This window comes from Heterocephalus glaber, unplaced genomic scaffold, assembly GCF_053883595.1.
Source record: "Heterocephalus glaber isolate CG9 unplaced genomic scaffold, H.glaber_assembly_v1.0 deba00000621, whole genome shotgun sequence".
Taxonomy (NCBI): domain Eukaryota; kingdom Metazoa; phylum Chordata; class Mammalia; order Rodentia; family Bathyergidae; genus Heterocephalus; species Heterocephalus glaber.
The window spans coordinates 33,056,082-33,083,406 of record NW_028258153.1 but is presented as its reverse complement, the minus strand read 5'-3'; the positions used below and the strand labels follow the sequence as shown (position 1 = coordinate 33,083,406).

At 44.4% G+C, this 27,325-nt stretch overlaps 1 protein-coding gene across 4 annotated transcripts in view; it reads left to right on the top strand.

Annotated features, from left to right (window-relative positions):
• Window positions 1-27,325, top strand: part of Ippk (inositol-pentakisphosphate 2-kinase) — a 58,694-nt gene that overhangs the window by 6,119 nt on the left and 25,250 nt on the right. For all 4 annotated transcript variants that reach the window (XM_021248482.2, XM_004870081.4, XM_087206350.1 and 1 more), the window contains 7 exons: window positions 4,797-4,844; window positions 6,936-7,031; window positions 10,117-10,183; window positions 11,664-11,785; window positions 12,951-13,040; window positions 24,986-25,044; window positions 27,021-27,093. In XM_021248482.2, the coding sequence (XP_021104141.1) occupies window positions 4,797-4,844; window positions 6,936-7,031; window positions 10,117-10,183; window positions 11,664-11,785; window positions 12,951-13,040; window positions 24,986-25,044; window positions 27,021-27,093 (555 nt within the window). The remainder of the gene's footprint in view (window positions 1-4,796; window positions 4,845-6,935; window positions 7,032-10,116; window positions 10,184-11,663; window positions 11,786-12,950; window positions 13,041-24,985; window positions 25,045-27,020; window positions 27,094-27,325) is intronic.

The following is a 27,325-nucleotide window of genomic DNA, read 5'->3' as shown; positions in this document are numbered from 1 at the left end:
CAACTCCTGCCTGGGAGTGATCCTTACACTTCAGGAGAAGCTGGGCAGAGCTCTGTTTCTGGGATCTAGGCTGCATCCTGAGGGGCAACATCTGTGCTGTTGTGGGTTTTTTTTCTTCTCTTCCTTTGAAAGTGGCCTGATCTCAGATTCCTGAGGTCTTTTAGGGGCCCCTTCTTGGGTCATTGCCTCACTATAACGGAAGAACTATCTTTCAAAGCCTGGTGCCTTTGGGACAACTTACTTAGTGGGTCCCAGCCTCCCCCATCCCCAAAAGAGTGCCCTGTAAGTTGTGGGGCAGCCTCTCCCAACTCATCTGTACCAAAAGGGCTTAATTCTACCCAAAAAGTCCCTCTCTGTTATGGGTTAGATTTTAAAGGTCCCCCAAAGGTCTATGTGTTGAAGGTTTGGTCCCCAGCCTGTGGCACTGTTGGGATATGGGGCCTAGGCCGTTGAGGGTGTGCCCTTGCAGGAGATGTAGGGATTCCTGACTTCCTCCTGCTCTGCTTCTCAGCTGCTATGAGGTTGACTAGATTTCCTCTATGACACACTTCCACTGTGTTGTGCTGCCTCACCGTAGGTCCAGAAGCAATGGGGTCAAGTGAAACTATGAGGTGAAATAAACCTTGTCTCCTTTTAAGTTGATTTTTTTCAGGAGTTTGTCCCAGTGATGGAAAGCTGTCACACCCCCTCAGGCTTTGTGTTGGCAGGTGTCTCTTTTATTATATATTGGTTGATTGTGGCTTTTTACTTTTCTTTAGTAACAGGTATTGCTTCCTCCTGCCCAGAAAAGATAGAATATTAGAAGGAAGAAAGTAGACATTCCCCCACATCTCCCTACTTGGAAGAGAACTTTTGTTAACATTTTAGTGCACTTCCTGTCTGTCTTTCCCCAGTTATATGCCTTTTTAGTAGTTAGCAATCCTCTATGTCTTTCTGTTTGGACTTCTCCAAGTAAGGATGTCTCTTGGCTTACTGAGTCTTTCTGCCAACAAGAGCTGGTATGGGGTCAATTTTTCACCTGTCTCTACCATCCGTCTCATGAGTGTTGCCAGGCCTGTGGCTGGCCATATTCCCAATGGCCTCTCCCTGGCACATTCATGGGTGAACCCCCTCCAGCTGGCATGGCCTAGTCAGGCCCCTTACAAGGGGTGGTCGGCGCTAGCTGTACTACATAGGCAAGCTGTGTGTCTGAATGTTGGTATTAAGATTTGCCTTTAAAGCTGATTCTGCAGCTCACCTTGGGGTGGTGGGGTTGGTGATTAGGTTTCTGGTGGCAGCACTTGGATGATAAATGGTTGGGTGGAGAAAGCATTTTCCCTTGAAATAGACACATCGTTACATTTAGACTTGTTCAGTTGGTCATGGTTCCAGCTCCCTACTGGGAAGGGGAAGGAGACTTCCTGTGGGTGGTAGCTGAGTGTGGACTTGGTAGCTGAGGACACCCTGCAGAAGGGTGGACCAGGAAGGGAGAGCCACCCAGGCTTTGCTGCCCAGCACTGGCAAGGGCTCTGTCCACATCTTCTGCTGGGGATCAGCTCTCCAGCCAGAGGTCCAGCCTGCCAATGGGCAGTTAGTTACAAGGAACCTGATAACTCAAAAGATGTGGAAACCCACCTAGAGTTTGGCCCCACCTCCAAGCTCTGCTCCACACCACTTGGCCTTGACCTTGGGAGTCAAGCCCTTCATCTCAGGGCTTCCCTCCAGGCTGAGGTTGGGCCACCAGTGGGGCAGGATCTGAGCTCTAGGAGACCTAATCTGTCCCTTTGGAGCTTCACTTTCCACATTCTTTACCTTGCAACTTGAGGTGCTTGCCTTGGAGGGAGAGATGGCAGAGATGACATAGTTTGTGGGTGTTGTGTCTCTGGTGCTCTTCACATGTTGCTTATTACAATAATAATAATGATTTTGGGGCTGGGGATTTAGCTCAGCGGCACAGTGTCTGCCAGGCAAGGGTGAGGTCCTGAGTTTGATCCCTGGTACCAAAAAAAAAATGATGATGATTTATTGATATTAATAAGTGCTGGGGAAACAGTGGGAAATGTTTGTTATCATTTATTTATTTATTATTGGCAGGAAGGAGTGAGGACCAAACCCTGAAGTCATTGTGGCTTTGATGTATTTTTCTCCTGGAACCTGTGTTCAGTTTTTCTTTGTATTGTACAATTTGGTTTAAAAAAAATCTTGATAGGCCAGATAATTGCTTTCTGAATTAATTTATACTTGATGTTAGTAATGCAAATGAAATCTGTAATTTCCATTTGTAAGTAGACAAGACCAGTTCCAGCCTTTATTAGGAACAACAGTAGCAGGGAATGTTGGCAAACTGAGTCTGTATTAATAGGCAAAGGCTGCCCGCTGAGGGGTCTCTGTTTCTTGTACTTAGTGTTTCTGTGCACGGGCTCTCTGATCTCCTTTCTCTGAGGCTACAGTGGGGCATTCCAACAATAAAAAAGCTCATGTGACTTGCCTGGCTTCGCCCTCCTTGCAACTGCCTGGCTACAAGGCTGTTATGCAGCTTAATAGTCTCCTGGGAAATTGAGAGAGCCTTTCCTTGCCTTTAGATGCCATAAAACTCTGTGGGTGAGTGAGCTTGGCTCCTGTGGGCGACAGGCTTGGCCCTGTATGAGGGGGCAGTGAGGGTCTTGTGTTGCAGGTGGGCCAGGGCAGTGTGGGTCAGTCTGTGGGATCAATGCCTTAGTATATTTTCTTTTTTTTTTTTTTGGTACTGGGGATCGAACTCCGGACCTTGCGCTTGCGAGGCAGAGGGTAGCACCACTGAGCTAAATCCCTGGCTTTCTTAATGTATTTTCTTACTGCATTGGTTTTCAAGCATGATGAGGCTTTCCTTGGGAAACTTGCTGACTTTCCTTGTGAATGTGTGCTGTTGGGAGTGCTGTCTGTCACTATCTGTGGCAGCACTCTATACGACATCTGGTGTGATTGTTGGAGGGACTGATCAAATAGGCTCTGAAGCAGAAATTGTGTCGAGGTGAGGACTTTTGGGAAAGTGAGTTTCTAGAAAGTAGAGTTAGTGTTTCTGTAGCTCAACTTGTTTTTCCTTGAATTTAGATTGAATTATAGTTCTATTAAATCGTGATCCTCAGCCAGTTGACTCCCCAGATCCATTGTTGATGCCAGCCTTGGATTTAGGAGGGGGCGGTCTTAGCATGGATCCTATCCACCTCAGATCCCCAGTCTGTGATTGGCATCCCAGGATGTTAGCAATGAGACTAGTGAATGGTACTAACTGGGAATGGGACCTCAGTAAGGGCCTGGGGAAGGCAAGCTCAGTAATGTGTACCTGTGGTTCATGTATAGTTCCATCCACTTGGCAGGCTGAGGCAGGAGGATCACTTAAGTCCAGGAGTTTCAGACCAGCATAGCCAACATAGTGTGACCCTCTTAAAAACACTAGAAATTTAAAAGTAAATTTAAAAAAAGAAGAGTAGCTAGGGGCTAGGAGGGCCAACCAGGACACTTGGGTTTTAGGAGGAGCAGGTGGATTGACTGAATAGACAGGACTGGGTGCCCAGGGGTGGTTTCATCTCCATATGGTGTTTTTTGCTCCACAAGGCATCTTATATTCTAGAAAGCTGTGCTTTCTAAGCAGTCACCAATAAGCTGTCCTGGAATGCTACCCAGTGTACCTGGCAGGGACCGCATCCCACCCTGTTATGTTCAGGTAGAGCCTTTCTCAGGTACCTTCTTCCCATGTAGAATGTACATTGTTATTGTATATTTTATGTGAACACTAAAGTCCTGAAATATTGAAATAAGTAGGATGTCTAAAAAAATTATTGTGGCTGGGCATGGTGGCACATGCCTGTAATCCCAGTACTTGGGAGGCTGAGGCAGGAGAATCGCCGTGAGCTCGAGGCCAGCCTGAGCTACATAGTAAGTTCAAGGCCAGCCTTCACTGCAAAGTGAGACCCTGTCTCAAAAAAAAATTATTACAGTCATTGTGGCCTATTGATGCTGTTAAACTTGTGCTGAACCATCCTTTCAGACCCTTCCATAAAAGCAGGTCATATGCAAATTTCATTGAAAAATTGCTGTCTAAAAAAATTGAGGTGTCACATACCTATAGAAAGATGATCAGATTGTAAGAGTTTAGCTTAATTATGTATGGCAAAGTAAATGAGCCCAGAACCCCATGACCAGTCTCTTCTCTTAGGGCCATCCCATCTGCCAAAGGAGTGGGCGCCAGGGTCAGTCTTACCTGTTTTTTGAACTTCACATGAATAGAACTATACTCATACATACGTGTATATTATGTATGTGTACATACTGTAAATGTATATATTTTTTCTTTTTGAAAATGGGCTCATTCTGTGTGCCTTGTTCTGCCAGCTTTTCACTTAGCAGTATGGGATGACTACATGTCTGTCTATAACTACTGGTCTTTCTGTTTTCCTGTAACTGACTGCAAGCTATGCAAGCATGCAATGTATCCCTCTGCATTTAACCATCCCTCTATTGTTGGACGATGAGGTTGTTTCCATTTTGTTTGGAATTCAAAGCAATGCTTTTATACATTATAGTTAGTCTATTGAGCTTTCTTAATTATTTCTTTAAGATAAACATCTGGGTGTGGGTGAGCTGGGTCAAAGGCCACAGGTTTTCTGGAAGCCTGTGCACCCTGAAGTGGCCCTTCCTTGGCTTCCCCTTTGCAGGGGCTTTCCGGTGGCCTAGGCCTCAGGACCGAGACCCTGACCTCGTCCCTTCTCTGCAGTTACTGGTTGTGGAGTCTGCTTGCCAGCCAAGTACTAATCAGATTTTGTTGTATTTTCCAATAGCGCTGTGTTGTGCTGCGTTTTCTGAAGTTTCCTCCAAATAGGAAGAAGGTAAGATTGACAGATCACCCCTCTAGTCATTATAACCATTTTATTTAAGAAGACTTGGGTTTTTTCCAGGTGCAGAAATATTAATGCTAATTGTAGAAATTTAAATATGACACAAGCATTCAATGTGGAAGGTGGTGAACCTTTAGATTTCTGATGTGAGACCTGCCAGGTCTCAGCACTTTGACCCATGCTTCATTTTATGTCACTGCATGTCACTCACCTCTGTTATGGTGGTTCTGCTTGGCACTAAGTAGGAGTCTGTGGGTCCTGCTCAGTGTGTCCAGCTCTGGCAAGGACCTGGTCTCAGCTTTGCCTTGCTGAGTTTCTTAGTACCTACTGCCTTAGTCCCCCCATCTGTGAAATTGTCTCCACGCAAATAGATTGTGATACCTGCTAGACAGTCTGTGTTCTGTTAAAGTCCTGGTGGGCAGGGTCAGAGGGAGCAGTGATTTCTGTTGACTTAGTTATCCATGGGCCACTCACAGGACACTACTGCTGTCACACTTTTGGCCCTGTACTGTGGCCACCTGCCTCCTTTCACGTGTAAATCTCAGAAGGTTGCAGGTGAACACTGAGTAGCAAAGGCTCCCATATCCATGGCCTTTTCTCTGCTTCCTGTGATGGGGATGAGGGCATTATGTGCTCTGAGGGAGGCTGAGACACTTGCTCAGCCCTTTCTGCACATGAGGCAAGCTTGGGTGGGCTGGGGGGCTGAGCCAACCTGTGAAGTCAGGTCCCCACAGTGAGAGTAGATGGGGCTCATTTAAGGGGCTGTGTCAGTGTGGGATGGATGAGTCATTGTCTCACTGTGAGATGAGGGGTTGAGTAAGGGCAGAAGCCATAGAAGCCTGAGGGGTACTGCAAGTGGAAGTGTGAGGGCACCTTACAGCGCTGGTTTTATGGAAGGAGAGGTGGGAGTTGGAGTGTTGCAGTGAGGTAAGGATGGGGGCAGGCAGAGGGGGATAATGGGGTGTGGCTAGAACATCCTGTGCTCCTGTCTCAGCTACTGAAGAGAAGTGGCCTGAGGTATTCTGTTGTGGTAGGATGTATCCCAGAGTGGCTCTAGCCTCCTCTGTCCCCTCTGTGCCCTGTTCAGTGATTGCAGTGCCCACCCCATACCCACCTCAATGCCCTCTGTCAGGCCTTCTGTGTACACTGATTGAGGTGGCATCTTCCAGGCCACATTTGCTTTATGTGTTCTTAAGCAACACAGTGGGATGCAGGCGGCTTCATTGGAGGCCTTGTGCCATCACTCTACTATTGTCTGGACAAGCTTTTTGTCAGAAGCTGTGATCCAGTTGCATGGGCCACTAGTGTTCTGGGCTTTTCTGTCAGGTCCAGCTCTGACATGATCCTGTTACAGGAACCACAGGATATCTGCACATGTTTTAGATGTGTAGGACATAGCCAGGTACAGGTAGTGGGTTCTCTAGGGACTGTGAAGACACAGGGTGGCTGCTCAGTCCTGGGACTTTCCTGAGCTCAAGTTTGGTCCTGGGTGCCTCCCGGCCCACCTTGGACAAAACCCCATATACATAGCAGACCTGCTGGTGCAGTGAGACTACCAGGCCGGGCTTTGTGTATGTAACTCTCCTGGGAGTGACCCACTGTTGGTCCTTTGCACTTCTCATCTTTGGGACACATTGAGTGACTTTCTGTCTCACTCAGTCTCACCTGCTTTTTGACCCTTGGAAAACCTCCGACTGGGGAGAAAATACTTTATTCTATATCTTTTTTTTTTTTTGTACTGGGGATTGAACTCAGGACCTTGCGCTTGTGAGGCAGGTGTTGCACTTTATTTTACATCTGAACACCTAACACCCTTTGGATGTGAGAAGTTTCTAAAGCCAGCTCTTCAGAGGCATGTTGGTGGCAGTGCTGCTCCTGGGAGTGGGAGGAGGGACACAAGGCAACAGGCCTGGGACAAGAGTCCACGGGGGCCCTAGGGGACCTTCCCTCAGGCTGAAGACTGCTGCCTGACTGGCTCAGATGCCACTGTGCTCTCGATGGCCTCTGGGGATTTTGGTGACCCCTTTTTGGGAGCTGCTCACCAGGTCTGTGCTGAGCCTGTCCTGTGCTTGTCTCTCACAGACCTCAGAGGAGATATTTCAGCACCTGCAGGACATAGTGGACTTTGGCAAAAATGTCATGAAAGAGTTTTTGGGGGAGAACTGTGTGCACTGTGGGGTAAGTGATTTTTATTCATGTTACCTCAATTCATATGCAAGTTCTGTATCAACAATACTAGCAGGTCATTTGTTGGAAACATTGTGTGAAATGATAACATCATACAGTCAGAGTCTCTGAGGGCTTGCTCACCTGTGGTGGCAGAGTGGATGCTGAGAGTCCCATTTTCTTGCTGAGGACAACGAGGTTCAGAGAGAACCTGCTTTCTTCCACCTGGGCCTTGTGGAAGCTCTGCTTGGTGAGGGTGTTCAGGTGAGTGACCAGTTGTCCTTCAGCTGGAAGGAACAGCTCTGCTCACCTTCCAGCAGTGTAGGGAACACGAAGTCACACTCCATCGGCTCCTCTGCCTTGTAGAGGAGGAATGTAGCTGTGAACACAGGAATGAGACACTACTTGTCACACTGACTGAGGGTCCACAGTGGCCCAGTTTAATTTTAAAAGCTGGAGTGTAGAAGAAAAGCTGTGAAAACCCTTGGCATTGCTGCCTGTGTGGGTGCTGCTTGCTGCTCTCCTGTGCTTTGTGGGGACAGGACAAGGAGTGACCCCAGGGTCATCCTTCTGACCTGGATTGTCAGAGCCATAGGCCTGAGGCTGCAAAAGCCACCTCATTCCTGCCTTTCCTCAGCTGCTGCAGATGTGGCTTGTCCCCTGTTCCCCTGTCACCCATGCCCCACAGTCATCGATGTTTGTAGGTCACAGGTGCCCCTTCAGGAAGACTTATGTGGTTCTTCCACAGGCTATATCTGTGCCAACTGTGGGCTCCTTGAGGAGAGAATATTTTCAGATGAGCCATCTCCTGGAAGCACTGCTGTCCTTGGCTCTAGCTTGCCAGGCTGGGTGGCAGTTTCTGGTCCTGGAGTTTAAGATCTCTTTCCGGAAGGGAGGACTTGAGTGGTGATGGTGCTTGTTGGCTGGGGTGGTGAGATTAGATCCCCTGTGCGGGATGGGACAGGATCAGAAATGTCTCTGGCAACAGGTTTGGTTCTGTGTGTCCCTGGTGTGAAGGGTCACAGTGTGTCTCTTCCACATTAGGACACCTGCCAGAATGAACCCCAGCTTGCTTTTCTTTAGGTAAGCGTGTCCTGGCAGGGTGCTCACAGTGCACCCGATCACATCTTCAAGCAGATGTCTCCCCCTAGCCCAGGCAGCTGCCTAGGCAGGGCCACACTGACCCTGGTAGCAAGTGTGGCACGTCAGCTTGTCAGGCAAGGTAGAGCATTTGAGAAGGCATTTCATCTTGGACAAGACACAGCCCCTGTGATGATCCACACCCTGGCCTTCACCCTGCTCAGGGGGCACAGAACAAGTATGGGCAGCTCTAGGGACCTTGAGAGTTTAGGGAACTCTCCTTAAATGTACAGCTGTGGCTTCTTAGGTACTAGAGGAGCCTGAAATTTCAGAAGTTCATTCTTGGCCCTTTGACTAGACCCACTTAGGGTTGGTCACCTTGGGGGGTGGCCTCGACTTCCTGTTTGAATCTCAGGTTGCTGATGTATTGACTAGGCAGGGAACTCCAGGCTGGCAGCTCTGTGTTCTGGCAACATTTCTTTGCCCCTTGGGGGATGGTGCCATATCTGGAGGTCCTCACTCATCTTAGCACTTGTGTCGCAGCTCCCTCGGGCATTTTGTGGGCCTTAACTATGGCTCTTCTCAGGCAGGTACCTTGTCCAGGGCTGGTTCTCACTGTGTTCACATGGTTGGATGGCACTTAAAGAGGATGCCTACTGTAGGCATGGTATCTTGAGAAAGATACAGATATCCTTGTTGTAAAATAAGTAATTCAAAGTTGTTAGAAGAAACTCAGGGTATCTGTGGACTCAGGCAGACAGTAGCATAGGGTGGGGGGTTCTTTGTGTATGTGTGGCCCTAGACCTGTGTAGATACTATGTCCTCAGCTGTGCACCCTGTGATGTGGGCCAAGGCATTCTAGGATATGTGTGTGTTGGTACTCGGGATTGAACCTAGGATGTGAGCTACATTCATTCCCCTCCTACCCCCCTTTTGAGACAGGGTCTCACAAGTTGCCAAGTTGCCCAGGTTGGACTTGAACTTGTGATGGTTTTGTTGCAGCCTCACAGAGTGGTGGGATTATAGGTGTGTGCTACTGATGCCCAGCCTTCTATGCAGTTCTTATCTTTTTCTTACACACACAGTGTCAGGATGGGTGTTTATGCCTTTGAACTTTTGGTTTCTTTGAAGTAGAACAAGTGTGAGATGCTTTGAGGTTTGAATTTTGGGACTTTTACATTTCCTACTCTTTTATTTTGCTTCAGAGTACCTGATTCCATATTGAGATTTTTAGTGCCTCTCCTGTCATCAGCATATAGTATGTTTTTGTAAATAAGAACTCACAAGTGGAATGGCACAGCAGGCAGGGAGCAGGCATGTGGATGGTGCATGCAGGGCCAGCCCGCAGGTAGTATTCCAGCACTTTTGTCTTAGGCAGGTCTCCTATGTCTCTCTGAGGCTTTTTTTAGAAGTCATAGTTGCTACTCTGAAAACAGGTCAGGGAAGATGGTAAGCAGTGTTTCTTAAATCCCTTTGATTTGGGAAATTTCCAGGAAACAGCCACGTGGAGAGGAGTGCTGGCCATGAGCCACATGGGTACCCATGGCTGGTTATCTCATGGTCAGCAACTCCATCAGGCCCTGAACTGCCTTCCAGGTGGCAGTGTGAGAGACCCTCAGGCTGTCTGAGGGGTCAGCAAGGGTCTTCATGTGGCCCCAAAACTGCCCCAGGCCCCTGCTCTGTGCCCATGGGAGCTGCTATGACCAGGCCTTCCATGGCAGGGGACCTGGTGGCATGGCTACTCCCCACCACTGGATTCTGGCTGCTCTGGGGCAAACTGGTCACTCTTGTACATTCAAATGGTGGCTCTAGCCAGGTTTAAGCTGGGTAGGTTCAGAAAATAATAGACTGACTTTTGTTCCAAAAACCCACATGCTGAATTTTTTTAAGCTCTAATTTTTTGTGTGTGACAAAATGCACATAGTGTGAAATTTACCATTTTAACTGTGTTTAGGTGCACAGCTGTGATGTTAACTGTCTTCTTGTGCAACCCATATTATTTCATGTTTTCTTACAGGAAGTTGTTCAGCTGCCTTTAGAGTTTGTGAAACAACTATGTTTAAAGATACAGTCTGAAAGACCAGGTAAGTGTGTCCTTAAGTTATGAATATTGTTTGTGATTTTAAAAATCCCATTTGAAAGGTATTTGAAATGTTCATCCATGTTAGGTACAAGCAATGTTCAGCAATTTTATGGCTGAATTTCATTATCGCCTCCCAGCCCCATGTCTGTCTTTCCTGAACTTGCTGGTGGTCTTGGTGGCAGAAAGTAGAACAAGGTTTAAACCCCCAGTTATTGATCAAGACATAAAATCCTGTGTTGAGTGTATAAATGTCTCTTCTTTGAACACAGCCAGGCAAACAAGCGTATAGAATTGGCCACCATAAGATTCCTTCCTGATTGGATTAGAAAATGAAAGCAAATAATGCTCCAGGCCTGGGGTCTGGCTAGGGTAGGGAAGAGCTGGCCCCATGCTGTAGGCTCTGTGCTGTGACAGAGGAGGTGGAGACACAGGACAGTGTCTAGGCTTCAATCCTTTTGTCCATAAGGGTGGAGAGAGGCAAGCTCCAGGTCCTTTCCCCAGGTGCATGCTGTTCAGCACCCCGTTTCATTTTATAGTAATAATTGAGGTCTTATGACTTCAGATAAGAACGGTACTGCCCCTTGTAGTGAGGACTTGGAGTCAGGCTTCCTGGGTGAGGGAAGGAAGCCTAGCCTTGTTTGGCTCTGTCCACACCAGCTATCCGAGTGTTGCATATAGAGAAGGGCCCTAGTTTGAGGGGAAGGTTGGGGCTGCAGCTTCCTTCTTCTCCTAGTTCCTGGGCTGAAGGAGTCATAGAATTAGGGGGTTCCCAAGGCTGTCCTCACTTCTGACAACAGTTGCACATTTGAAGGTCCCTAAGGCCACCCTCAGATTTATAATGGCTAGAAGGACAGTAAATCTCACAGTTACACACTCATATTTATGGTGCATTACAGCCAAAGGATAAAGATGAAACTGGTAAAGGGAAGAGGTGCAGGGGCAGAGTCTGGGAGAGTTCCAGGGATCCTCTCCCACAGGGCTGTGTGGTCAGCACTTATTTTCCTAGCAAGTAGATGTGACATGAGGGTTGCCACTGAGACGCCTTGGTGTCCAGTGCTATTACTGGGGCTCAGAGACTTGAAGGACAGGGCTGACTGCCTGCTTGACTGTGCGCCCCCCCCCACCCCGGAGCTGTGCCACCTGGCCTAAAGCTTGCCATAAACCACTGTTTTGGGGTTGTTTTTTGGAGATAGGCTCTTGCTATGCAGTCTAGGTCTCACTGTGTAACCTAGGCTGGCCTCAAGCTTGTAGTTCTCTTGCCTTAGCCTCCTGAGTGCTGGGATTACAGGTGGGGCCCACCACACCAGGTATGGTGTGAACCACCTTATTATTGTTGTGCATCCCAGAGTCCTAAGGCAAAGATGAGGCTTTCACCAGGCTCAGAGTAACCTCATAAGGCTATGCTTGTTCCAGGGTCTGTCACTGTGGGGCTCGCCTGCTCTTGTCTGATTCCTAGGTGTGACCTGTGCTCTGCCTTTCAGAGTCTCGTTGTGACAAGGAGCTGGACACACTCAGTGGTTATGCTATGTGCCTTCCCAACCTCACCAGACTTCAGACCTACCGTATTGCAGAGCACCGGCCAATTCTGTGTGTAGAGATTAAGGTGAAGCTTCATATGGTGTGGGTAAAGGGAAAAGTCGGTCTGGGGCTGTCTGTCCTCATGGCTTCTGCCTTGAGTATGTTTTGCAGCCCCATCTCAGAAATTCAGCTTGCTTTTCTCTCCTTCCAGTTATCTCACATTCTCTGGGTCCTCCCACAGCTCCAGACCCCAAGTTTGGGCTCCTTCCTGGGGGCAGACAATGAGGATACCTACCCTACACAGCCAGGCTGGTACAAGCCCTGGTCAAGGGTCACCAGTGGGAAGAATGTTGGGTTCCTTTTCCCTCTGTGCACGTCTTGCTTGGCTCCCTCCACTTTCCTCCCCACTTCTTCCAGCTACCTTGGGCTTGTGGTCATTGCTCACTGTGCCTAGGACCCATTCCTGAGGTGCTCTTTAGATGAAGACTGCATCCTGGTTAGGAAGGACTCTTCCACAGGCCCAGAGGCCATTGTGCCCCTCAGAGCCCTGGAGAGTCATGGCCAGGAATCTAGGTTTCCTGTCTGGCACAGGCAATAGGGGCTGGAGAAGGGCCAGGCCCCTCTTGTTTCAGCTCCTCCTTGAAGGGTATTTCCCCATACCCACCAGAAAACCTCCTCACATGTCTGGCCATTGCCTGTCTCCTTCCTTCCAACCTCTGAGGCAATGGCCACTGGGTCATGCCCTAGGCCTGAGCAATTGCACCTCAGGATCCTTAGGGGTACAGTGGAAAGATGGATGGATATGCTGTCTCCCCAGCCACATTCTGCAGCCTGACTCTTGCTTTGCACGTTGCATATGCTCAGAGATGTGGCATTTAGAAGGCAGCTGAGTTCCCTGACTTTCTGTGAGCCAAGCAGCTATCAAATGGACAAGTTGCAGAAACAGTGCCTTTTGTCAGCAGAAACAATGCTCTGCTTCCCCAGCTAGGAGCCCTGGTCCTGTTTCTACTCCTTCCAGGCTGCCAGTCATGTTCTGTAAGAAAAGCACAGAGCCTCTACCCACTTTACCAGCTGGAGTGCTGGCCTTGGGACCACTTGAGGCAGAGGTGATGGGGAAGCATCCATCCTACTGGGAGATGGAAATGAAGCAGGTCCCTCGCTGCTTTTCGTCATCTTGTAGTTAGTGATGTGTCTGTTTAATGGTGTGCTATTTCTCCCTAAACGGTTTTTCTTCCTTTTTTATCTTACAGCCAAAATGTGGGTTCATTCCTTTCTCGAGCAGTGTTACCCATGAGATGAAGCATAAGGTGTGTCGCTACTGCATGCACCAGCACCTCAAGGTGAGAAGAGCCAGGGTTCAGCCTGGGGCTGCTCTTTCCTCCACTTGAGAGGGCCACAGCCAGGAGCTTGAGCAAAGAAAATGTGAATGTGGATATTTTCTATTGACTTTTCTTTTTGGTACTGGGGATCGAACTCGGGTCCTTCTGCTATTGACTTTTTACTTCACAAGTAGCTCATGTCCACTTTTTTTCCTTAAGATATAATTCACAGACCATTAAGACTTTTGGACTGTATAATTCAGTGAGTTTTAGTTAGTATCTTTACAGGGTTGTGCAATCACCACTTCTATCCAACTTCAGAACATTTTTATCACTTTAAGAAGAAACCCTGTCTGTGTTAGCAGTCACTTTCCATTGTACCGTCTTGCAAGCTCTTTGTAACCACTGATGTACTTTCTATCTCTGCATTCCCCTCTTCTGGACATTTCACAGGAATGAGATCATATAATAACTAGCCTTTTGTGGCTGGATGTTTTTCATTTGCATAGTGTTTTTGAGCTTCCTCCATGCTGGGGGATGTGTCAGTCCTTCTTTCCCTTTTTGGCTTTCCTTATTCATGCATTATTTCACTATATGAATATATGGCATATTTGGTTTATCCAGCCATTTGTTGACTGGAATTCCAGCATCTGGATTCTTTGCACCTTTTGGTTGTTGTGAATAGTGCTGCTGTGAACATTTGTGTATGTGTGCTTGTTTGAGTTCCCTTGAGTACCTTCCTAGAAGTGGAATTGCTGAGTCCCAAGGTAAACCTGTGTTTTAACTTTTTGAGGAGCTACCAAACTATTTTCCACAGCCACTGGATCATTTTACATTCCTCCCAGCAATGTGTGAATGTTCTGATTTCTTCTTGCTGACACTTGTTATTATCTCTTTCTGTGGTTAGAGCAATTGTAGGAGGTGTGCAGTGGTATTGATATGTATTTGTCCAGTGCTAGTGATGCTGACCATGTGCTTATGGCCATTTTATATCTTCTTTGGAGAAATGTCTATTCAGAAGTCCCTTGCCCATTTTTAAATTCTTTTTTGTTATTGTTGAGTTGTAGGTGTTCTCTATTTATTTTAATACGTTATGTATGGACTGGGGATTTAGCTCAGTGGTTTCGCCGCCTGCTGTGCAAGCGCAAGGACCCGGTACCCCCCCCCCCCCCCAAGTTATGTAATATGTGATTTGCAGATGTTTTATTCTGTCGGTTGCTTTTTATTCTCTGTGGATAGTGTCCCTGGATGCAGAAAAGTTTTTAATTTTGGTGAAGTCCATTTTGTCTGTTTTTTCATTTGTTCCCTGTGCTTTTGATGTTATATCCAAGAAATCATAAATTTATTTTTTTCAATGTCTTCTTGTAAGAAATTTGTGTTTTATTTTTAAGTGTTTGATCTCTTTTGAGTTAATTTTTGTGTATGGTATTAGGTGAATATCTGACTTTATTCTTTGGCATGTGGCTCTCTGGTTTTCCCAGCCTCTATTGAAAGGACTGTCCTTTCCTCCAGATAATTGTCCTGGAACCCTTGTCAAAGGCCTTTTGCTTATATAGCTGGGGGTTTATTTCTGGCCTCTGTGTTCTATTTTCCTTGGTCTGTGTGTCTTTAAGCCAGAACCACACCATTTAAAAAAAAAATTTTTTTTAACAAAACATTTATTGGTACATTTTAGGCATACATAATGATAACACTCATCATAGGGAATTTGCACTTGTACATGATATATCCCACCTCTTTTTTCCCATCCCCCCCCCAGCCCCATCCTCTCCCTATGTACAAAATCTTTGTTTCAATTTTTTCTTGTATTTTCAGTTTTTCTTGTCCTTTTCTTCCTTTCTCCCTCTCTCCCTCCCTTGTTGCCTTTCCCGTTTGATCATTTTCTTCCTATTTCCCAATATCTATTCTATATTTTAGTCCTTATTTCCATTTTTGTTTTCTCACACCAGAGAAACAATGGAGTATTTAAACATAGGTGTTCAGTTTATTGCACTTAAGAGTATGATTTTAAAGTCCATCCATTTAGCTATAAATGTCTGAAGCTCATCCTTCTTTATGGCAGAGTGTTATTCCATTGTATGAAAAAACCCACATCTTCTTTATCCATTTATTGGTTGATGGGCATTTGGGCCGTTTGCAAGATTTAACTACTACAACCTGTGCTGCTGTAAGCATGGGTGTGTATATACTGCTGTGGCATGATGCTTATAATTATTTCAGGAAGATACCAAGAAGGGAGATAGCTGGGTCAAATGGAACCTCTAGTTTTAGTTTTTTGAAGAATCTTTCCACAGTGGTTGCACCAGTCTACCCTGCCACCAACAATGGAGCAGTGTTCCTCTTTCCCCACAGCCCTTTCAGCATTTGTTATTGTTTGATTTCTTGATAGCAGCCATTCTTTCTGGAGTGAGATAGACTCTCAGCATTGTTTTAATTTACATTTCTCGAATGATCAATGATGTTGAACATTTTTTCATATATTTATTTGCTGTTTCTACTTCTTCATCTGAGAAAAGTCTTTTCATTTCAGATGCCTAGCTTTTGATTGGGTCTTTAAATTTGGCGAGTCTGATTTTTTTGAGTTCTTCATATATAGTTGTCCTTTGTCTGATGAATAGCTGATAAAAATTTTTACCCATGCTGTGGGTTGTCTCTTTACTCTGTTGGTGGTTTCTCTTGTTGTGCAAAAGCTTTTTAATAAGATGAGATCCCAGTTGTTGATTCTTTGTAGTGCTTCCCATGCAGCCTGGGTTTTACAGAACCACACAATTTTGATCATGGTATATTTGTAATATATTTTGAAATCAGGAAGTGTGATTCCCCAGCTTTTCTTGTTTTTCAAGATTGTTTTGGCCACTTGGGGCCTCTTAAAATTATATATGAATTTGAGAATCAGCTTTTTTTTTCAATTGGGAAAAAAAGACTGTTGGAATATTGAGAAATTGCATAAATCCAGATCATAGGGGTAGAATTATATCTTACAATCTATGAACATGGAATGTCATTCAGTTTACTTATATCATTTTTAATTTTTTCAGCAATGTAGTTTTCAGTGTACAAGTCTTTCATTATTATGGCTATATTTATTTCTGGTTTAAGTCTTTTTGACTGTCGTAAATGTGATCATAAATGGAATTGCTTTTTAAATTTCCTTTCAGATTGTTCATTGCTGGTGTATCAAAATACTACTGGTATTTTTATATTGGCTTTTCCACCCTACAGATTTTTTTTTTCCTTATGTAGTTCAGGCTGGCCTTGAACTCAGTAGGTAGCCCACGCTACCTCTGACTTGGTGGTGGTGGTCCTCCTTCCTCAGCCGTCTGATTGCTGAAATTACAGGCATGCACCATCATGCTCAGCTTCTAACTTGCAATTTTACAAATCAGCTCTAGTGGCTTTCTTGTGGAATCTTTGGATTTTTGTTTATAAGATCAGTTGTAAATAGAGAATATTATGTCATCCTTTCCAATTTTGATTCTTTTAGCTTATCAGTTTCTATAAAGAAACCAGCAGGGATTAGGGACTCCAGTGAATCTAGTTCAATTTGGGAAGTGTTGCCATCTTAATAGTATTAATACTCTAATTGTAGCCAGGTGTGGGGGCACACGCTTGTAATCCCAGCACTCAGGAGGCTGAGGCAGGAAGATCACTGTGAGTTTGAGGTCAGCCTGGGCTACATAGTGAGTGCAAGGGCCAGCCTGAACTATGTAGCGAGACCTTGTCTCAAAAAACAAAAACCTCTATTTGTGGACATGGCTCTCTTTCCATTAAGTCCTTAATTTCTTTGAATGGTATTATAATTTTCTATGTATAAGTCTCATACTTTTGTTAAATTTATTCCTAATTTTTTTTTATTCTTTTGGATTCTAGTCCAGTGGAATTTTAAGTATTTCATTTGCAGATTACTCAGTGCTAATGTGTAAAATAAACTGATTTAAAAATATATTTTAAAAAATTGTAGTGAAATATACAAAACATAAAATTTGGCATCCTAACCATTTAAAATGTATGTTCGTGGGGCCGGGGATTTAGCTCAGTGGTGCACAAGTGCAAGGACCCGAGTTCGATCCCCGGTACCAAAAAAAAAAAATGTATGTTCATGGCAGGGTAGTACTTCATTGGGATGCACCATGAGACCATAATGTTAAGTGAAATAAATCAAACACACAGCTTAAATATTGGCATGGTTTCTCTTAAAAGAGAAACCAAAGGATAAATAAATTAAAGAGCAAAGTGAAAAGTATATAATAGAGAACAGGGACATAGATTTTTTGCAAAAGGGAAAATTGATCAAGAGATAGAGGGGGCAGGGATTTAGCTCAGTGGTTTTGCCACCTGCTGTGCAAGTTCAAGGACCTGAGTTCGATCCCCGGTACCAAAAAAAAAAGAAAAAGAGATAGAGGGAGGGGGGCAAGAAGGGGAGATGGGATGAGAAAAGAATTATGGTGCATTACATACATGTACAGACTCCCCACAATGAATGTAGTTATTATGTACTGAAACATACATACATACATTATATACAGTGTTTGTCTTCTTGTGATTGGCATATGTCCCTTAGCATAACACAGTAATACCTTGGTTCACAAACACTTCTGTTTGCAAACAATTTGGTTCGCAAATAACAGTGTTCAGCAAAATTTTGCTTCCATTTGTAAACTCCACATCAGGTGACAGATATGACCACAGCCATCTTCCCCACACAAACACAAATGTAGCCATCTTCCCCCAAATCATAAATTAAGTTAGTAAACCTAGGTACCACTGTATTCTCAAAGTTTATCCATGTTGTAGCATGTGTCAATTTCCTTGCTTTCAAGGCTGAATAATACTATTCTATCACATGTATATTCTGTGTTTTCTTTATCCATTCATCTACTGATGAACACTTAGGCCCTTACTTCCTTGTGGCAGTTGTGAATAAGCTACTATTTCTACTTTCAGTTCTTTTGTGTAAACACCCAGAAGTAGAATTACTGGATCATACAGTGTGTGAGTCAGCTTTTCTTTGCTGTGACAAAGTATCTGAGAATAACAGTTTAAAGGAAGAAAGGTTCATTTTGACTCGCAGTTTCAGAAGTTTCAGTTTATGGTTGGCTGGCTTCATTGCTTTAGGTAGGCCTGTGTTGAGACAGAAACATTATGGTGGAAGAGTATGGCGGTGGAAAGCTGCTTACTTCATGGCAGCCAGGATGCTGAGAGTGTCAGAAAGGAAAGGGGCCAGGGACCAGGTACAGTCTCAAGGTCACATCCACACGATCCACTCCCTTCAATTAGGCTGTACCTCCTGTTTCTATCACTTCTCAATAATGCCATAATATGACCTCATCAGTGGTTTAATTCATATGATGAAGTTAGAACCATCCAGTCACTTCCCCAAAAGCTCATTAGCTGGCAGCCAAGCTTTGAACATAGGACATTTGGTGGACATTTCAAGTACAAGCTATAACATGGTAATTCTGTTTTTAATTAGGAGGAAACTCCATAGTGTTTTTTAATTGTGGCAGCACCATTTTACAATATTGTCAACAGTTCACAAGGGTTCCAGTTTTCCCACAGTTTTGCTGACACTTATTGTTTTCTGTTACTTATTTATTTTTGGGTAGTAGCCATCTTAATGGGTATGAGGTGGGAAATACAATTGCTTATTTATTGATTTTGTACCTAACTGAACTTGATTTGCTCTAAATTTTTTTGTGTGTAGGTTCTCAGAATTGTCTATGTGTATTATTAATGTGCATAGGAGAGCTTTCTTTATTTCCAGCACAGACACCTTTTATTTTTCTTCCCTGATTGCCTCCCTGGATCTTGCAGTACAGTGTTGTATAGAGGTACTGCAAGTGGATGTCTTTTGTCTTGTTCCTCATCTCAAGGAGAAAGCTTTTGTCTTTCACTATTAGCTGTGTGATACTTGCTGTGAGTTTTTCATAGATACTATTTTTCAAAAAAAAATTTTAACTCATATAAAGAGTTCAGGATTTTGTGAAATGCTTGTTTTGTATCTGTTGAGACAACCTATTGAGATCATGATGTATATTCATTTGTTCTATCAGTATGGTATGTTATATTAAGTGACTTTTTTATGCTCAACAATTTCTGGGATAAATCCAACTTGGTCATGATGGTGTGTACTCCCTTCAATATGCTGCTGAAGTCTTTTTTTCCTAGTTTTTGTGGAGGCTTTTTGAATTGTAAGGGAGATTGGTGTGTAGTTTTGTGTCCTAGTGATGTCTTTGTCTGGCTTTGGTACCAGTGTAATAATCAGCATCAAGGGATGAGTTAGGAAGTGTTTCCTTTTCTTCACTATACTTTTTTTTTTTTTTTTTTGAGGAGTTTAAGTGTTGATATTGATTCTACTTTAAATATTTGATAGAATTGACTTTTGAACCTGTCTGGTTCTGAGTTTTTTATTGGAAGATTTGTTTTGTTTTGGAGTCTCTTGTTATCTGTTGAGAGAATTTCTTCAGTCAGTTTTAAGTGGTTGTGTACTACTGGGAATTTGTCCATTTTGTCTTATTTTTTTTTAGCATACAGTTGTTCATAGAATTTCTTTTTATTTCTGCAAGCTTGGTAGTAACATCCTTTTTTTTAAAATAATGAAATATTTATTGGCACATTCTAGGCACACACAGTGATAACACTCATCATAGGGAATCTGCACCTGTAAATGATACATCCTGCCTCTTTTAGGAACATCCTTTTTATCATTCCTGATTTTAGTAATTTGGTTCTTCTCTTTTTTTGATGGCCCCTGGCAAAAGTTTTGTGTCATATTTGGTATTTTCAAAGAAAGAACTTTTCATTTTCTCCATCTTATCTCCTACTTTCTATTTTATTTGTCTCCACTCTAATCTTTACTATTTCCTTCCCTCTGGTTGCCTTGGGTTTAATTTGTTGACCGTTCAGTTTCTTAAAGTAGAAAGGTTATTTGGGACTTTTTTCTGTCTGTCTGTCTATATTGAATCCATAGCCTGTGTAAGCTAAGCAAGAGCTCTATCACTGAGTTACATCCCCAGCCTTCTTATTTTTATTTTCAATAAATAGTGGCTCAGGCAGCCTCAAACTTGTGATTCTCCTGCCTTGGGCTCCCAAGTAGCTATGATTGCAGATGTGTGCCACTGCACCTTGCTCTTCTTTTTAAGTGGATGTTTACAACTGTAAGTTTAACTACTTTTCTCTTAGTCCGTAAGTTTTGTTATGTTGTGTTTTCATTTTTATTTTATTTTCTGATTTCTCTTGATTTCCTTGACCCACAGGTGATTAGAAGCATTTACTTTTCACATTTGTAGGCTTCTCAGATTTCCTTTTGCTACTGATTTTTTTTTCATTCCATTGTGTTTGGAGAATATTGTTTGTCTGATTTCACTTTTTAAATTTATCGAGACTTGTTTTATATTCAACATAAGGTTTATTCTTGAGGATATTCCATGTTTCCTTGAGTGGAATGTGTACCCACAGCTAGGTGGCGTGTATTCTGTGGATGTGTGGTAGGTCTAGTTTCTTTAGAGTAGTGTTTAAATCTTCTGCTTTCCTGTTAACTCAAGAGTCTAGTAAACCTCTGTAATATACAAAAGCTTTTGCTCCTGGTAGCTTCACAGCCTTTCCTCTCCTTTGTGCTGTTATTTTCATGCAAATCACACCTTTTTTGAGGGTAAGCTGGTCAATGCAAATTTGTACTTTTTGCCTCACACAGTTGTCTTTGTACATCAGGCAGAAGAAAAAACATACAAAGTATGTGTTTTGTTTAAATAAAAAATCATTACACTAAGAGACACATTATTATTAATCCCTTTCACACTTATCCCATTATCCTTGCCACTTTCTAAAGCAGTTCTGGAAGTCCTCTTTCATGTCCATAGTTGTCCTGTTGTGACTGCCTTGATGTCTAGAACTGATTCAAAATGTTTGCCTGTCATGGTCATTTTGACTCTGGGGAAGAGCCAGGAATCACACTGTGCCCAATCTGGTGAATAAGGTTGATGAGGATACTTTGTAATGTTTTCATTTATTTATCTTTGGTACTGGGGATGGAACTCAGGACCTTGCGCTTGTGAGGCAGGCGACGGCACTACTGAGCTAAATCCCAGGCTCCTCTGTAATGTTTTTAACAAGCCCGTCTTTCCATTGGATGACAGTAGGCAGCAGTGTTCACTGTGTTTTTGATCATACTTCATAAAGATACTCAGCAGAAGAGGACTTCCAGAATGTCTTCAGGGATAAGTGTGCTGGAAGCAAGTGGGGGAGCATTTTGAGGGGGATTAATGGCAATGTATTCTTTACTGTAATAAATTTTAAAAATTTAAAAATTCACCATTTTTAATCATCCAATGTATATTTATACTTTCTTTTATGTTTATCTATGTAGTTTCTTTATTGTTCTTTATTTCTTCATGTGGATCAAGTTCCTGTCTTCTGTCCTCTCATTTTAACCCAGGAATCTTCCATTAGTATTTCTTCTAGGCCAGGTTTACAAACAACAGATTGTTTTAGTTCATTTGTTCATTCATTCATTCATCTCTTGTTTTTTTTGAGACAAGGTCTCACTGTGTAGTTCAGGGTGCCTTGAACTCAATATGCATCCCAAGCTACCCTTGAACTTATAGCAGTCCTCCTGCCTCAGCCTCCCGAGTGCTGGGACTACAGGTCCAAGCCACCAACCCGGATTCCCTTTCATTTTTAAAAGATAATTTTGGTAGACATAGAATTCTTGAGTGACACTGTTTTTCTTTTACCACTGTAGTAGTGTCATACCCCTGGCTTCTGGTTTCCATGGTTGCTAATGAGAAATCGGCTGATAATCTTATGTGTCATACATGATGAGTCACTTCTCTCTTGTTGCTTCTTAAGATTCTTTTGACAATTTATGATGTGTCCAGCTGTGGATCTCTTCAATTTTATCCTAAAGTTTACCAGTAGCTCCTCAAAGAGTGCTTACTCAATTCAACTACTTATCCCTGGTAGTTACTTTATTTTAGTTATTATACATTTCGACAACAGAATTTCTATTTAGTTCCTTTTTATAATTTCTGCCTCTTTACTGATGTTTTCTATTTTTAAAGACAGTATTCTTGTTTCCTTTTGCTGTAAGCATGTTTAAAATAGTTGATTTAGAGATGGGGATTTAGCTCAGTGGTTCTGCCGCCTGCCTTGCAAGCGCAAGGTCCCGAGTTCAATCCCCGGTACCAAAAAAAATCAATAAATAAAATAGTTGATTTAACTCTTGTCTAGTAGGTCTGCTGTCTGGGCTTTCCCGGGGACAATGTGTTGATTACTGCTTTCTTTTTTCATAGTATGTTTTGTGGTGATACATTGAAAATGGGCACTTTAAATAATATAATGTAACCACTTTGCAAATTAGATCCTATATCCTTCCTGTATATTTTATTTCTGGTGCTTGTAGTTATTATGGTTTAGTTAGTGACTCTTCTAAGCTAATTTATGAAAGTCTATGTTCTTGTCATACATGTCCCTGAATTCTGTCCTTGGTTAGCTTACTGGGAAGCTATTGGTTTGTAGATATTTTCTTAAATGTCTTTATGGAGCAACTCTCTGTTCAGGTCGGAGCCCACTTAAGATTCAGCAACAGCTTCAGCTCAGCTCAGATGAGAGTGTAGGGCTCCTCATGTCTTTCCTGTGCCTATTCAGGGAGCTTTTCAAAACTTCTCTGCAGATCTCACTTTTCAGCTTTTCCTTTTTTTTTTTTTCAGTACCAGGGATCAAACTCAGGACCTCAGAGGCACCACTCTGAGCTAAATCCCTGGCCCCTTTTTTATTTTTTATTTTTTTGGTACCTGGGACTGAACTCGGGACCTTGTGCTTGTGAGACAGGCGCCAGAACCACTGAGCTAAATCTCCAGCAGTGGTCCCTTTTTTAGCTTTAGGTTAGCCTGGTTTTTAAAAATTTAATTTAATTTTTGTTTTGTTTTGGTACCAGGGATTGAACTTGGTACCTTGCGTTTGGAAGGCAGGCGGCAGAACCATTGAGCTAAATCCCCGGCCCTAGGTTAGCCTGTTGTTTGCCTCAACCGTTACCCACTGTCTCTGGAAGCCATGACATTAAATACATAATCACTTCTAAATTTATTTTTGATGAATGCCTATGGGTAAAAGGCTTCTCGAACCACGTGAGCTCTGAGTCGGGTCAGTAAAGAACCTTGGCAGTGGAATCTTCCAGAACTGCGAGACTGGCAGGTAATAGCAGTCCAGTGGGGATGAGGCCTTAGAGAGGCTTCTTCCCCTTCCTGTCCCCTCTGTGGCAGCTGCCAGCTGCTGGTTTCCCTGTGATTCTGACAGTTGGTTTCATGGTTCCTTTGGAGTCTAGGGGTAAGGAGGGAGACAGGAATAGTAGAAAGTGTCGAAGAGCTCGCTGTTGCTTAGATTTAGCCAAAATTTTTTTTTTTCCTCCTTGAATTGTTGCAAACCTTTGGTCATTTTCCAGAGTTGCAAAATTTTAATAATTTTTGCTAGTTTTTTTATGCAAAAGCCGCACTGAATTTATAGGATAGTTTTGTTTGTCTTAAAAATTTTTATTGTGTTTTGAGACAGGGTCTTACTATGTAGTCCAAGCTGGCCTTGATCTCCTCACAAGTTTGAGCCCCAGGCTGGCCTCAAACTTGCAGCAGTCCTGCTTCAGCCTTGAAAGTGCTGGGATTAACCACCACACCCAGCTAGGATAGATTTTTAAGAAGTTTTTGTTTTTGTTTTTAACATGAAGCAATACCTGCTTATATAACTGATAAAATACAGCATTGTATAAATGGGGTCACCTGCCTTCCCAGGTAATGTCAGTTGACAAAACTTTCCAGGCTTCTTCCTATGACAACAGTATATTTGTAAGTACTGTTCAAGCAGAAAGGAGCTGATGCCTCTTTGTGTGTGTGTGCGCATGTGTGTATGTGCGTGTGTACGTGGTTCATGCCATATGTATTTTTTTGCTAATTTTTTTCATTAAAATAATCCCTGATGATTGTTTGTATATTCTAAGGCTTTTTCAGTAAACACACTTTTAAAAAATAAATTATTTATTTATTTTAAGCTGCTGGGATTGAACCCAGGGCCTTCTATATGCTAGGCAAGTACTCTGCCACTAAGCTATACTCCCCTACACTTTTTTTTAAAGCAAAAAATAATATGGTACTGTATGTATTGTTTTGCCAGTTGAACAAATCTTGGTTATTTTAGTCCTTCCTCTTTCTGGGAATGGCTGGATATCATTATCCATTCCTTCATTTGACAGATTGCTTGCCAGGGCTCCAAATGAGTTTAATCCCTTCTTTACTCATGATTATCTTTTCTTGGTTCCAGAATTTTGCTGTTATTAGTACCCTGCATTGAACATCTTGTTCCTATACCTTTTTGCCCTGTGCTAGTTTCTCTCTCTCTTTCTCTCTTTCGTCTTTCTTTTTCTTAATTTTTTTTTGAGACAGGGCATTGCTATGTAGCCAAGGCTATGCTTGAACTCACGACAATCCTCCTGCCTCAGTCTCCTGAGTGCTGGGATTATGCTACCTCTCCCAGCCTCCTGTGCTAGTTCTTCTGGATTCCTAGTAGATTTGCCAAGTCAGGGGACATGTACATCTTAACTTTTGATGGTTATTACAGAAGGTTGTACTAAAATATCCCACTGACAACATGAAATTACTTGTTAACTGTGCTTTCTCCATTACCAGGTATTATGATTTTAAAGATTTATCAATCTCATTATCAAATTTAGCCATGAAATTTTCAGGTGCTTGCCAGTTTTTTCCCTGCTCAAGTGAAGGGCTGAGCTGGCAGTGACCTGTGTCCCCAAGGTGGGCTGAGCGAGTTTTCCTTGGATAAAGTAGCACCCTCCCCTACTTAGTGGTGTGCACCTGTGGTCTTGTCTAGGATGAGGCCTTGTCTAGGACAAGACCACTGTCTTGTGTGCCAGTGTTGGCACTGTGTGGTCACCTTTTGATGTCAGTCTTTTGTTGGTGTTTTAACAGGTAGCAACTGGGAAGTGGAAGCAGATAAGTAAATACTGTCCCCTCGATCTCTTCTCAGGGTGAGTGACACTTTTCATTTGCTCTCTGGAGGTGGAGGTGGTGTGCTGGAGGTGTTACAGACTGTGGGGCCTGTTCTGGGAGGTGGGAGCTAGGGGTTTTGGTGAGATGTGGGGGTGTTGTATAGAGCGGGGAAACTGGGGGTGTGTTTTGTGAAGTGCTGATGGTGTTTGTATTTGGTGAGGTGAACGTAGGGTGATCTGTGAGGTGGGGAAGGAGAGGATTTCCTTGTGTTGATGCGAGGGCCTCTGTGAGATGGGGAAGTGTGGCCCTCACTCTGTCTTCAGTGCTGTCCTTCCCCTGAGACACTCGAGGTTTTGAGCTTTGGGTTTAGGGTTCGTCTTTCTGCTTGAGGTAGTTGCTGTCTTACTGATTTTCTTTCAAATTGTCATCAGATTCATTTTCTACTCCTGTCAGAAAGCAGCTAGTCCTGTTGACTCCTACCCTTTGGAATCCTCAAGGTTTGCTTGTTTACACCGCTTGCCACTTGCTCTTACGCAGATACTCCAACAGTACTTTCTGCCCTGCAAGGTGGCCTGTAGCTGGCAGTCAGGCTCTCAGGTCTGCTCTTCCCTCCTGGCCTCACTCTTTATTTTTCTGGCCCTGCATCTTTGCATCTTTGCTCTCCTTGGCCTGCACACAGCCCAGGGCCTGGTCCTGGCCGGCTCTTGGTGGTTAGGAGGGTGGTGGTGGTGGGAGCTGTGGAAGAGTCCGTCAGCAGTGGGAGCTGTGGGGTCAGCCATCAGGGTCAAGGGAGAGAGGCTGGCAGGGCTGAGGGCTGGGAGAGGATGGTGAGAGGGCGCCTGGGTGGCACCTGTGCCTCACTGTAGTCCTCCAGCCCTGCCCCGACTCAGGCTGGCCCACACCCCCTCAGGCGTGATGTCTGTGTGCTGTCTTTTCCAGCAAGCTTCGGCCCCCCCTTCCAGCCACCTTTCCCTCCCCAGGACCCCAGTTAGAGCAGGGCTTTGTGGTATGTCTGGTTTTCTCACTGACTGCTGCCCCTCTCCTGCTCTATGCCCTCCACTTTTCAGTGATCGGCGCTAACTCCTGCGCCATGTGTGTGGCCATCACATAGTCAGTGCTTTTGGCTAGAGGCTGTTGTAGGGCTTCCAGAGCAGACAGGTGCCTTTGGAATTGCAGAGTTCAAAATGGAGTGGCAAGAGGATACCTATGCCGGGACGCACAAAGTGTTGCCTTGTTTTTTCCTGTGCGAATCAAGTGGCATTGAGTTTTCTTGGGAATCATGTGCTGATTTACCTGTGACCTGAGGCTGAGTTTTGAAGCAGTCAGTAATGAAGATCATTGTTGAGTTTACAATTTGTGAGAACTTGAGTGGGGAGCCCTCCCTGGAATGTTCAGAATGTGGCTTTTCCAGAGCTGGCTGTGGGTAGCAGGGCTTTGTCTGGTGCTTGCTGCCATGCTGTCCACATGCTGTCCCAGGGCAGGGCTCGGCATCTTGCCTGGGGCAGCGTGCCTGTGAGGGGGTCCTGCAGGTTCTATGGGGGAAGTGGTTAGGGACAGGGATGGGGCGTCAATGAGGATGAGGGCTGGAGCCCAGGGCAGCAGGTGAATGAGGGCTGAGGGCTGCCCCACAGCTCCTGGGAGGTTGCAGGGCAGATGCTCCAGGGATCCTGCCTCTCCCTTGGTCCCTGCACCCCTCAGGAACCTGTTGTGCCTCTTGGTGCCCCAGCATCTGCTTCAGCCTTTGGAAGCTACAGCCAGGGAATGAGGGGGGAGCTGGCTGGGTTATATGTGGCCTGTGGGCCCCAGCCTCTCCCCTGCCCCTGCCTTGGCCAGGTCCCTCATGTCTGCCTTGGGGCCTGAGTTCAGGAGCCCCCTCCTTTGTATGCCTGGGGGCTGTTGTGAGGGAAGGATGTCGCTGGCTCCAGTTGGGCTCAGCTCAGAGGCCTGTGCCAGTACGTGTGGGAGACAGGTCCATCTGGCTGCCTGTAAAGCATGTCCACACTTTGCCCTTTAGAAACAAACAGAGAATGCACTTTGCCTTGAAGAGTTTGCTGCAGGAATCCCAGAACAACCTGAAGATATTTAAGGTGAGACTTCTGTGTCATGACACTGTGAGTGGCCCAGTCTGTGTGAATGGGCATTGGCTGGGTCGCCTCAGGTTGCCCTAATGGTCTGACATCACCTTGTGGTCCTGTCCTCAGTGCCTGGGATCCACATAGACCTTCCAGCCTCAGCTCCTCCATTTTTGCACTTCTGTACTCCAGCTCTAATCCATGAGCACACGTCTGTGTGTCTGTGTCCCTGGGCTGTGTGACAGTG